The sequence below is a fragment of the Montipora capricornis genome, chromosome 12 (genome assembly GCF_036669925.1).
Source record: "Montipora capricornis isolate CH-2021 chromosome 12, ASM3666992v2, whole genome shotgun sequence".
NCBI classification, from domain to species: Eukaryota; Metazoa; Cnidaria; class Anthozoa; order Scleractinia; family Acroporidae; genus Montipora; species Montipora capricornis.
The window spans coordinates 25,917,508-25,930,007 of record NC_090894.1 but is presented as its reverse complement, the minus strand read 5'-3'; the positions used below and the strand labels follow the sequence as shown (position 1 = coordinate 25,930,007).

At 39.4% G+C, this 12,500-nt stretch overlaps 2 protein-coding genes across 3 annotated transcripts in view; one reads left to right on the top strand and one right to left on the bottom strand.

Moving 5' to 3' along the window:
- The window catches only part of LOC138027203 (uncharacterized), a 9,599-nt gene extending 8,599 nt beyond the window's left edge, over window positions 1-1,000 (top strand). Inside the window, exon 8 of the mRNA XM_068874747.1 lies at window positions 250-1,000. Coding sequence (XP_068730848.1) covers window positions 250-326 — 77 coding nt within the window. The 3' untranslated portion in view covers window positions 327-1,000. The remainder of the gene's footprint in view (window positions 1-249) is intronic.
- On the bottom strand, window positions 529-10,785 carry LOC138027206 (interferon alpha-inducible protein 27-like protein 2A). 2 transcript variants are annotated; one of them, XM_068874752.1, is made up of 4 exons: window positions 10,655-10,785; window positions 5,616-5,673; window positions 3,918-4,257; window positions 529-2,562 (listed from the first exon to the last, which is right to left on the bottom strand). In XM_068874752.1, exons 1-3 carry the CDS (start codon window positions 10,709-10,711, stop codon window positions 3,941-3,943), a joined length of 432 nt encoding a protein of 143 aa, XP_068730853.1. In that variant the 5' UTR covers window positions 10,712-10,785; the 3' UTR covers window positions 529-2,562; window positions 3,918-3,940. The 2 variants fall into 2 exon arrangements, with proteins under 2 accessions (XP_068730853.1, XP_068730852.1); XM_068874751.1 differs by having other exon boundaries at window positions 529-4,257.
- Between the last annotated feature and the right edge of the window lie 1,715 nt (window positions 10,786-12,500).

Below are 12,500 nucleotides of genomic sequence, written 5' to 3'. Positions count from 1 at the left end.
TGAGGACATGCATCTTACTTGTAGCCTGCCAAGTGACAGTCAGTTTTGCGAACTTTAGGTAACCTGTGCAGCATGTAAAGGGGTAAATTTCAGGTGAAAATGGTATGACATGTTTGCTCTTGTCAAGGTACCACAGCTTGTCAAGTTGTTACTTGAATGGTAAACCAAACAAGAAGGCCACATCTTTTGGCATGGTTGTAACATTGATTCAGCATGGTGGAAATGACTTTTTCTTTTCCTTTGTTTTAGGTGCAAAGGTACGCTCAGAAATTTATGAAGCATTTGAGAACATCTATCCTATCTTGAAGTCTTTTAGAAAGACATAGCATTAAAAGCACTAGAATGAATTCCCATTATGACCATAAAATTTATGATGTACTTAAAATCCTCCAATTCAGCCAAGCAAGCTGTTTGGAATAAGAAGGGAAGCTCACTTCAGCACAGAGTTGTGCAGTTGATCCAGTTAAGCATGTCATGGACATTTGTCTTAAGGCACTAATGTTTGAGAATTAAGACTTGCATCAAACATTGCAGGTGACATTTTAATATTTATTAGAGATGCATTATATAGAAAATAGAATTTCCATTAATCATAAAAATGTCATTATCTCCCATCAACAATAAGTATAAGACAATAGACCACTTTCACAAAAATGGCATACATTGAATGTTTCCTTGATTCCATGCCAATAATTATTATCGTAACTAGCCTTCCCATTAGCAATGGCAAAATACAATTAAAGACGTTTCGCTTTAAAATAAGGGCTTTTTGTTCTAATACGCGCAAATACTTGTCAGACTGTGAATATTGTTGTCCATCTTTATTGAATGAGGTTTATGATCTGAAAGAAGTTGACAAGTTTTTAATTTCTGCAAAATTTGTCACACTCAATCCATATTAATCCCATGAGTGACTAATAATATCATATTTTTGTACCATCTTGTTCCCCTCTTACGGTTTTGTTGCAGATGTAATTAAACACAGTAAATTAACTTTGAATTCCAGTATTTTCAGATATTGCCTCCAATAGCATAGAACAGAGAGATGGTCACCGTGGGATAACACACATGTAATATTATCCTCACACGCAATTAGGAGCCAAGCCAAGCCGACCATGTAGCCTGGCCTTTATTAGCATGACAAACAATATTTTGGCCTTATCAAAAAAATCATGAAGTCACTAAACAGAATAAAATGTGATCAGCATCCTAAAAAAGGTATTCTAGCTCCTCCAAAAATTCATGAAGGTGGTTGGCAAAAAACAAACTGAGCCACTAACAAATCATGTGACCTGAAGACCCCCCACACACTGGACCCCATTCTCCTAGCTGTGTGTGTGAGAGAAAACATTTTCTTTTTCCTCTGCCATTGGAAAAACTCACATTGTATTGTTCTTAGTAGTTCAAGGCCTAATTTTTTCCCTCGAGACTCTTTTTGTTGAAAGGATCAGTTTGAGTTGAAAAAAACATTGAATCCTTTTATTGATGTTTTAGCCATAGAAGTGTCTCTTCCCTATTAACCTCCATAAAATTAATATTGTTTTACATGTATCTTTTGGAGGCAATGGTATTAAATACAGCTTTGACATAATGGCAGACAACAGTTTAGACAGAAACTTCCCATTTGACAAACTGAAGTTATTACTGGTCATTTTATTTTTCCTCTAATGGATTTGAGTGTAGGATTTCTTATTTTCTGTGGTTGAGAAGCTTCTTTTTTTTTGGTGTGACTACCAGTGGCACCTCTGACTTGCTTGCTCAGGGGTTTGAATGAAATGTGAAGCTGGCAGCTGGTTTGAGGAGAGTACCAACTGTTTTTATTGTCAAAATGAATTTTAATCATACTGTGCCTTTCAATAACATGCGGACTCTTAAATTCAAAGGTCAAGCGACAAATGTGTTTTTTTTCTACCATCAATCAAATGTGCAGCCGCTCCTCCTCCGAGCTTCCGACTACCGAGCGCGCAGTAATCACATCGCTTAGCCCAGTTCACTCAACATAGTCGGAAGCTGGTAGGAGCTGCCGAACATTTGATTGGTGGTAGCGAAAAACGCATTTGTCGGTTGACCTTTGAGTTTAAGAGTCTGCATGTTATTGAAAGCGCAGTAAGTTTGAAGGAATCTGTCTTTAAATAATTTGTTTGATGTTGGGAAAAAAGTAGCCAACACTTTTTGTTGGCTGTCGGTACTTACTCAAACCATTCCTTGCTAGAAAACTATTCCAACAACATTTGAAAGCTTTCTAATGTCATGCGCTTTGAAAAAGGTGCCAAGGTTTGGAAATGTACACCTGATGTCTAATCATCTGTTGACTAAAACAAAGCCCAAGATAAAAAAGGTGTAAAAAGTTTAGATGATGCTCAGTTTCTCCATGATGTCCACAAAAGGTGCACAATGAACCAATTTTATCTTTAGTTATATAAAATTCTATTAGTGCAGAATGTTTGAAGAACATTTTCTCTCTAAAGAGAGAGCATTTTACCGTTTGAATCTGAAGGTTGTTTATCAAGTTCTCTCACGGTATTTTCAGTACTGAGGTTTTACCGAAGTGGACCTTGCAGCCTGAAAAAAATTTAACAGAGGCAAAAAAGCGTTCTGTCATGACACTGTACTGATTCGGCAAAGGGATCAATAGTTTCAATCAGTACTGTACCTTTAACACTTTGTTCAAGAAATAAACTAATCAACTTTACTTACTATATAATTAGGTATTTCATTTTTTTTTAACACAATTGTTTGTGAAGTTTGGACAAACTGAATCAATTTGCACACTCAGTTTTGTAAAACAATGATTATTTTTCAAACAGCGAACAGCAAAATGCCAAGTTATAAGACAGCACTTAAGTCATTAATTAACCCTTTGGCATCCAAACTGACCTAAAGCGGTCAGACTTAGTATTTTACTCTGTCTAACGCCAGATGATTTTACTCCTCAATAAGTAAATATTTCCATGTACTAGTCCACTGACATACCACAATAGATATTTTACTTCATACATTGTATGGTGCTGTTGCTAAGGTATCTTCAGAACTGCATGCAGCATTTGAGTGTTTGTGCTTTTACATCAGTTTTAATCTTAATTTTTTTGGTTTTTGGCTGTTAGATTGCAAATACAGGAAGACGCAAAATCATCGATTTCATTTTCACAGATTACATACAACTGTTTTAAGAGGAAGCAACAATTGAGGATCCTAACTGAATGGAACCATCACAATAAATAATTAACAGAAAAAATAAGTGAGAGTAAACCAACTTTTCTCACAGGCTTAACTGATTAGAGTGTGATGTGAGGTGCTAGTTTTCTACACCATAATTATGAACCATGTGAGCATCAGCCCTACTAATGGAAATGGGCCCACATAAGGACAGAGAAACTCTGACCAGGGTGGGAACTGAACCCACAACCTTCGGGTTAGATCACTGCTACTCTACCAACTGAGCTACAAGGTCAGACGGGAGCATGCCGTGGGAACTGAAGATGTTAAAGTCACAGCAATGAACATGTACGCTCACATGGTTCATATGGGGTAGAAAACTAGCACTTCACATTACACTCTAATCAGTTAAGTCTGTTCAAATATAAGTGCTACACGGCCAACGTTTGCAAAAACGTAATCCTTCCTTGTACTTGTACATGTTCATTGCCGTGACTTTAACATCTTCAGTTCCCACGGCCTGCTCCCGTCTGACCTTGTAGCTCAATCGGTAGAGCAGCAGTGATCTAGCCCGAAGGTTGTGGGTTCAATTCCCACCCTGGTCCGAGGTTTTCTCTGTCCTTGTGTGGGCCCATTTCCATTAGAAGGGCTAATGCTCACATGGTTCATATGGGGTAGAAAACTAGCACTTCACATTACACTCTAATCAGTTAAGTGCTACACGGCCAATGTTTGCAAAAACGTGATCCAACTTTTCTCACAGTTTGGCTTGATGTATGTCCTTCTAGTTATCTTGGTTATCTGCACTTGTGAACCACCTTCCCCAAGCCTTTCTCACCAAAACAGTAGCTGTTCCAGTCACTCCACCAATTGCAGCACTTGTTGTTGAACCAATCCCAGCCATACCTGCACTCTGCAGAGCTGCAAACACACGGCTTGCAGCACCCCCATAAAATGTGGACTGTACACTTGCGGCAATAGAACCAAGTGCAATGCCTCCTGAAGTAAAGCCAACTGCACTCAGGACCACTGGAGCTGCTGCGACTGCCGCAGCACCAGCTGCCACCCCCAAGGCGACATCCCTCCACACCAATGGACTACCTATCAATCAAAAGCAATAGTAACACTTTCAAAACTTTAAAATAATTAATAGCTCATCAACCACCAAACACTGGGGAATTTGTCCTATCATCAAGGGGGCTGCATTTTGTTGAATGGTACCACCTCAAACAACTGCTGGGAGAATTATTACGACAACACGTCAAGTTAAGGGGCCTTCAAGCCTAGTTTTCATATGTCGGGAAAATCCCAGCCGATCAGGGATTTCGCAGTTTCCCGACCGTCCCAGATTTTGAAAGTGGAAAGGGCGCCAAAAACTAAAAACTTGCAATTTAGAGGATTGGTAACGAGCTAAAGCCCTTGCCGACGTCTCCGACTCTACAAATTTGAGTTTTCATAAGTCGGGAATGATCGCAGACGATCGCAAAACTCTGGGACACGTCAGGAAAATAGAAATGCTTCCTATTTTCCCAATTCGTCCCTGACCATCCCAGATTATCGGGGATGTCTACGATATATGGTTTTCATTAGTTGGCAAAATCTGGGACGGTCGGGAAACTGCGAAATCCCCAATCGTCTGGGATTTTCCCGACATATGAAAACTACGCTTTAGGTTGTGGACCTGAAAAATAAGGGGAACCATAGCAGAATAGTGTTGTCTTAGTCAGTATCAAAATAGTCACCCAGTCAGCTTTTTGTTTTAAAATATTGGTACCTCTCAAGGGTTAAATTTACTTTGGGAGATGTTCATGAAATGAGGGTTGTTTTTGAAATTTTTTAATGAGCTAACACAGTTTTATAAGGGAAACCCCTCATGGCCACCAGCTTGGTAAAATGAGGCCACTTTTTTATACTTCCAAAAATCTGTATCCTTCTCATATAAACTTTCTGAAATAAAAAAGCATCCTCACAAGGAGCACTTTGAAACACATCACTGGGGGAGGTAGGAGAAAAGGGTTTACACCACGCCAAGTGCTAACTTTCAAACTTAAGTGAGCTTTGCGATATAAAATAATTTGACCTCTTGCCTAAACATGGCATGCAAATTTTACCCGTAGAAAATTTTCCAATGACCTCAGGAAAAATCTGTGTTGATTCATTTAGCATGACCAGTAAATGAAGCCGAAATGAAGAGTTGCACAGAAAAGCAAGGCCTATTCATTTTTGACCTCCAAAACTTCATGCTGTGCTGGTGCCCAACTTTTATAATGTTGCTGACACTGCCACCCTGTGATCACAATTTCCCCTTTAACCCTTTGATGTCCAAACTGGCCTAAACCGGCCAGACTTAGTATTTTACTCTGTCTAACGCCAGACGATTTTACTCGTCAATGGGTTAATCACTCCCCACTGACCTGAGCAGGTAGTTGTTCCTAGAAAGAGACAACAGACCAACTCACCTGTGGTTTCTGAACCACTGTTCCCATCACCTCCAATATGATTTTCTGGTTGATATTTCTGTGAAAAAGAAGATTACTCAGTGGTAATGCACCTATCATCGGCCATCCTGTGGGAGGGGGGGGGGGGATAATAAATTACACTCTTTATTGGGTCTTATAGGGAGATTTGAATGGAAATCTTACCGGGGGTAGGGGAAAATCAGGGAGACTTTGTTTTCCCATGCTTCGCACCAGGGAAAAATCAGGGGACTTTGTAAAGAGAAAAAGGTCATTTCAAGTTGTTTTACATGCATGGAATTTTAGCCACAGAACACAAGAATGCAGGCTCGTCCAATTTGTGGTTTGTTTGGCGACAAGTTGGACTTGTCAGATGTTGTTATGTGAATCCTTTTCCCATCTTGCTTCTGCTGATACAAATTGCTTTGTACCCTATATTACAAGTACATTGTACTATTTGTCTTAAAGCCCAATTTCTTGACTTTGCTTGTTCTGTGGCTCCATCTATAAGGGGGAAATTGAGAACTTTGGCTGAGCCCTTTGCAACCTTAAAATGCCCTAATCTTCTCAGTAGACATCAATCTGGTTTTTGCTCGCTTCATTCTACAGTTACTGCTTAATGGGGACATGAGTGAGTGATTAACCCATTGACTCCCAGGGGTTCCCCATTGACGAGTAAAATCGTCTGGCGTTAGACAGAGTAAAATACTAAGTCTGACTGGTTTAGGCCAGTTTGGGTCTCAAAGGGTTAAAAGAATATCTGAAAGGCCTAGTTGCCAAAAACTAACACAGACTATTTTCCCAATTCGCCATTATGCAATTTACGTTTTGGGGAGTTCTTTACATAAAAACAATAAAAGTTATTTACTCTTGGCACTGTATTATGCTTCAGTGAACTTGATATCCATTGTTTTAATGCAAATAATCCCCCAAAGTGAGCCGTATTATGGGATTTGTGAAAATAGTGAATTGTGGAGCAGATTGTCTTGGAGATACTAGTGCCATTTTGCTCTGATGACTCCACACAAATCTATCTAAATTTGATGGTAGCCATGTTGATGAAATAAATAGTTGTATTAATCTTGACCTGGAAAGAATTCGTGTGTGGCTTGCAGCCAACAAACTAACTTTAAATAAGACAAAGCCTGAATTCCTACTGATTGGTTCCAAGCAAAGGTTATTACATTTTACTGCAAATCCCATTGGTGTGCATATTGAAGAAAATCTTACAAAGGAGTGTCATATCAATAAGCTTCTAAAAAGATTGCTTCTGGTATAAACGCCATTAACCATATTTGGTACCCTGTCCCATATAAGACTCTACTCAGTCTCCATTTACAATTCACAAGTGCAACCACATTTCGAATACTGTAGCTTGGTGTGGGGATCCTGTTCTAAATTGCAAAATTGAGCTGCACATGTCATAACCTTTTCAACTTACGATCGTACGTAGTACTGATGAACTGTTGCGGATGGTAAACTAGGTTAAACTAGAATGAAGGGGTAGTTTCTAAAGAAACTGTGGTGCTGCGTCGGTGGGGAAGTAGTATACAAAAATTTGGTTTTATCAACGGAGTTGATAATGTAAATTGGCCACCGTACAGAGATTCTAAAAGCTGACGTTTCGAGCGTTAGCCCTTCGTCAGAGCGAATCGCTCTGATTCGCTCTGACGAAGGGCTAACGCTCGAAACGTCAGCTTTTAGAATCTCTGTACGGTGGCCAATTTACATTATCAACTCCGTTGATAAAACCAAATTTAGGTTAAACTAGACTGTCAACGCCTTGTTAATAAATCAATTTTGACGTATAAGATTGTAAATAATATGGTTCTGGACTATCTTAGTTTGTACTTTGTCTTCCGTTCTGATACTTTAACTTATAATTTAAGAGATAGTTACTGTACACTTGCCATCCCTCAGCCCCGTACTAATTATGGTAAAAGAAGTCTGTCCTATAGTGGAGCTGTACTGTAGAATCATCTGCCCTTGGATTTTCGACAGTCGCCCTCTCTTAATGAATTTAAATCTAAATTGAAGAGCTATGATTTTAATAGTAGTCTTATGTACGTTTTATCCTGCTTTTATACACGGCTTCCTTGTAAAGCAAGTTTCCTATCACTTCTTTTATTGTACTAGTTTTTAGTAATTTAATTTAGTTAGGTAGTTTGATTTATTTAATTCATTACTGTTAAGTCCTGAAGGAAATACCGTGTCTAAGATTTTACCTTTACCTTACCTTGCCGGGGGTTCCCCCCCCCCCCCTCCCTCCCCACTCTCTCCCACCTCCCTCCCCACCTCCTTCCCGAGGGATGGCGGATGATAGGTGCATAATTGCATAATATTAAAACTAAATTCCAATTTTTACTGATGATAAAGAGGCATACCTAAAAGTGATAATGATCTATTGACTAATCAAGGTAAATGTTCCATACAACCTTCTTTTTCCAAATTTGTTTTCATCACAGTCAGATAAAAAAAGTTCAGTAGTGTACAAAAACACAGGTTCTACCAACACAGAAACAGACCAAAACATTCGTTTAAGCTAACCTTGGCCTAAAAACTGTTGTTTAGGTCTAATTCAGACCTCTCAACCTCAAAACACCGAAAATCTGGAGACTGATACCAAAAAATCTGGAGATTTCAGTGAAAATCTGGAGATTGATCGACCAGCAGACAAAACCAAGTAAACACAGGTTTTTAATAAGAGAAAGTGTTTTATTTCTGCTTATAATTTTTTTAAAACATGTGTGGACCTTAACAACCCAGAAATAAACTTGATTTTCACAGCTTCAATACTCACAGCTTAAGTCCAGCCAGTGTGTGAGCACTGAGCTGAACTCATTGCTCAGCATTTTATCATCATTATATATATCAGCAATTTCCACCATTTTGAAAACATGATCAAAATGCCAGAGACTGGTTATGATGACCTAATTTCGAACAGGTGTTTTATACATGGTCATAGACGAGAGTCTGTCATCGGCGGGTCTAAAACACAGTTCACATTCCACAGGTCACTCGTTGCAGGTCATTGTTTTACCTTTTTAAAAGTGACCCAAAACCCTCAATTTAGCTAACCCTAGGCCTAATTGGGGTTTTTAGGCCTAGGGTTAGCCAAATTGAGGGTTTTGGGTCACTTTTAAAAAGGTAAAACAATGACCTGCAACGAGTGACCTGTGGAATGTGACCTGTGTTTTAGACCCGCCCGTCTGTCATGGGCTGTGTTTCCAGCGAACAGACGGATGAAGAACTGAACAGCTTAGCTTTGTTTCTTAAGTTTAACTGTAAGTTTGCACAGAATTGACGCAAGAAACTCACCTAAGCAAGCCAAAAATGAATGCTACAAAAATATATACATATGTTCTTTCAGCTTGCGCCACTATTTATCGTGAGATTTGTCTGTCTCGTCGTGAGAACGTGATATTGAACTGAAAACCGTGAGTCTCACGACAAAATCGTGAGACTTGAGAGGTCTGTTACTAATTAGGCCTAAGGTTAGCTTTAAGTAATGGTCCGGCTAAGAAGCAGGCAGCCCAGCGGCAAAAGTACTTAGAAGCTGCTGCTCCAATCGAGGCATCTGATTGGCTAATATCGGAAAATGTCGAAAAAAGATGAGGAAAAAATGAAAAAAAAGCCTTTTTTGGATTTCTTCTTCCCCATGCCCTTGATCTCTGTCTCTCGGCCAAATTTGGGCATTGTTCTATGTGCCATTCGCCAATCGGCAAATGGCGCATAGAATCTTGACGATATTTACAAACATAGTTTTTGAAGGCATAATGATTTGTTCTACGAAACAGAATCTAATTTTTTAGACGGCAAGTCGATTACATTTTTCATTGAAATTCAAATTTCGCGCTTTTAGCTGCTTACACCAATGGGAACAGCCGAACTTAATTTGATTAAAAATGTTGGCACATTTTAACTAACCGACGCTATTGCCGCGGGCTATTGTTTTTCTGCCTGCTTCTTAGCCGGACCATTACTTAATGAACGTTTAGGTTTGTTTCTGAATTGGTTAAACAGAGACCTGTGGATGAAGTGAATAGTGGCAAAAACCAGGACGTAACATGTCGATCAAAGTCGATCATCGAAAACGTAGTCGATAAGTCGATGATACTCGATATTTGTCGATAATTGTCAATCGACAAGTTTAACTTGTCGATAAAAGTCGATAATCACAAGATTTTCAACTGAATATCGATTTTATCGACAAAAATGCTGACACATTTTTCAATCACCCACGAAAATGTAAACAGCTTTCACGTAAATCCGTATGGCAATAAAGTTGAATAAAAAACTGAACAACCAAGGGGTCTGTCATTCATTACAAAATCGAATGTTTAAATTACCTTGAGAAATGATCAGTTAGTGTCAGCTGAGCTCTGCTGAGACTGCTGAGCTAACTCGTGTCCTGTAGCATAACTCATAACTCGAAACCAGCCTAGTCCCTAGGGCCCCTTCTTTCCGCGAGTCGGAAAGATGAGAGACCCTGGGAACACTAAGTGATCATTCGGGAGACGGAGCGGGCAAAATTTAGAAATCACATATGCATAAATCACATATAACAGCTGCTATGATATGCATGCAATTCGATCTGAACTGATTTGCTTAATGGTGATAGAAGCATGTAGCAGAAAAGGGTAATTTCTCTGTGTTTATTCAGGTTTATTTGAGGTTCCAATTACAATGTAAATCGGTAAAATAAAGTCTTGGCATAGCCAATCCTGCTTCAGTAAACTGTGCTTGGCAACTGTAGCCTCGTCTCCCGCCATAAACCTTTTTTTTTTGTATTTCCGATACTTGTCGATTGAAATCGATCAAAGTCGATCACAGTCGATCAAAGTCGATAATCACAAAAAAATGTGTGATCGACTTTTATCGACATCCGATATTTGTCGATTGATTAGTATCGAATTTGATCGACAACGATCGACTTTTATCGACTATCGAAATTATCGACATGTTACGTCCTGTAAAAACCTAAAACAGTTGGTCTGAAGCGCTGTGTATAGTAGAAACATTAATCAAACCATTTAACTTACTTGTGCTTGGCTTTGTACAGTTTGATTGCATGTATCATCCTCTCTTTCAGCCTCCATTGCAAATTTGACTTGCTAACAATACGTCTGCTAAAAAGGGCAAAGTGAAACTGAAACTAAACCAGAAGTTTTTTAATTCCCAGTCCACAACGGGAGCAAACAACCGGAAGTAAAAGCCACAAGACGGCTCTTCTTCCCACCCTCTCTTCTTCCCAGTCTTTCTGTATCCATGGCTTTTTGGTTGCGGCAAAATAAGTCACTTATTTGCAGAAAAAGTGAGTTTAAAAAAATGAGCTGGATAGAATAAAATTTTACTTTAAAAATGTAGTGGTCCACGATTTACAATGGTAATAGGACTGAGTGGAGTCCAATTCGGTCTGTAATCATACGAGTGATAAACAAAATCGAACGACCGCATGTGATTACAGACCAAATAGACCTTTCCAGCATTCCAACTCAGTTCTGCTACCATTTAATCATAACCATTACAATTTCCGAGAAGAAAAAATTAATGCATTCCTTTTTACTGTCTAATGTTACAAATTTGTCCATTTTGGAGAATCCCCAGTTTGGTAGGCTAAGTGGTTGAGGTTGTTGCTATAGTTACGATTCTGGGATTCGTGGATTAAGCTTAGTGCACTTAATATGATTGGCTGATGTAACGGTTCGATTTCAGGTATCTGATTACGACCAACTGTCCGATTTCACCATAGGCAGCCCAAGTTCGCGTCACTAATTATGAGTGCAAGCGGTGTTGCGTTACTGAGGCAGCCGTTGAGAATTTAAACGGGTTAATAAGACTTTGTCTGGGAAATAAAATACCGTCGATTATGAAGCCTAAAAACGCTCAATTTAACGTTCATTCTATAAAAGGTATTTTACCGTTTCGGGAATTCCGTGACTTCGTCTTAGAGCCGCGGACGGTAACCGGAAGTGAGCAGTTTTCGCTTTTAACGTTTTAACTTGTTTTCACACAACGCGGACGCCAACCGGAAGACAAAATTTCGCGTGCCAGGGCAATGATGTCTCCCAGAATTTTTACACTAATCATCTCTAATAGAGAAACGATACTTAGCAATGTAAACGTGGTTGTGTGAAGACAAGTTAAAAGGGAAAACAGCTCACTTCCGGTTGCCGTCCGCGTCTCAAAAACGCGCGTGCTTAACCTCCCGTGGCGATTTATTGACAATTTTCCACTTAGCGGGGACGATGCTACTATAGGTGCTTACTTGGAAAACAGACAAAAGGAAGTGTTTCAAGGAGTTTGCGTTGCATAACATTGTCACTTATTTGAGGAGATTTACAGAATTTTAATGATGGCGACCCGGGTATACTCGGAAGAAATCCGAGTGCTCTTTTGCACGAGTGGAACCTACGACCTTCCGATTACATGTTCGGATATTCTACCATTTAGCGATAGAAGACATGTGGCAGTTCGGCCATTAAACTACCCTGGTCCCAGAGGTTTTTCTTGAGCGGTGAGAGAGCCGCGAAGCGGCGACGACGAGTCACGAAGTGGCGGCGACTCGTCTTCGCCGCTTCGTGGCTCTCTCGCGGCTCACGAAAAACCTCTGGGACCAGGGTACCATTAAACTAGGTTCATGTGGAATTCTGTTCTACAAGAAATTAATCTTCCTGACATTGCACTTTTTTGTTGTCATTTTCTGATTACAGTTTTTAACTATTCACATAACTTTTCGATTTCAAGTGATGTTTTTATTTCTTTAATTTTTATAGTCTGATATTTCTTGTTGAGAGGTTAAGGGCCTTGTACAGAGCGCTAAAATTCATGGAACTATCCCACTTAATTATATAAACACCAATGAAATACCAAGTGACCTTTCACGCG

What these genes read in the sequence shown, in the direction of transcription:
- LOC138027206 (XM_068874751.1), bottom strand. Translation starts at nt 10,711, where the DNA reads ATGGAGGCTGAAAGAGAGGATGATACATGCAATCAAACTGTACAAAGC. An exon ending in CTGTACAAAGCCAAGCACAA is followed by an intron (nt 5,674 to 10,654) that starts GTAAGTTAAATG and finishes TCTTTTTCACAG; the next exon opens with AAATATCAACCAGAAAATCA. An exon ending in CAGTGGTTCAGAAACCACAG is followed by an intron (nt 4,258 to 5,615) that starts GTGAGTTGGTCT and finishes TTTGATTGATAG; the next exon opens with GTAGTCCATTGGTGTGGAGG.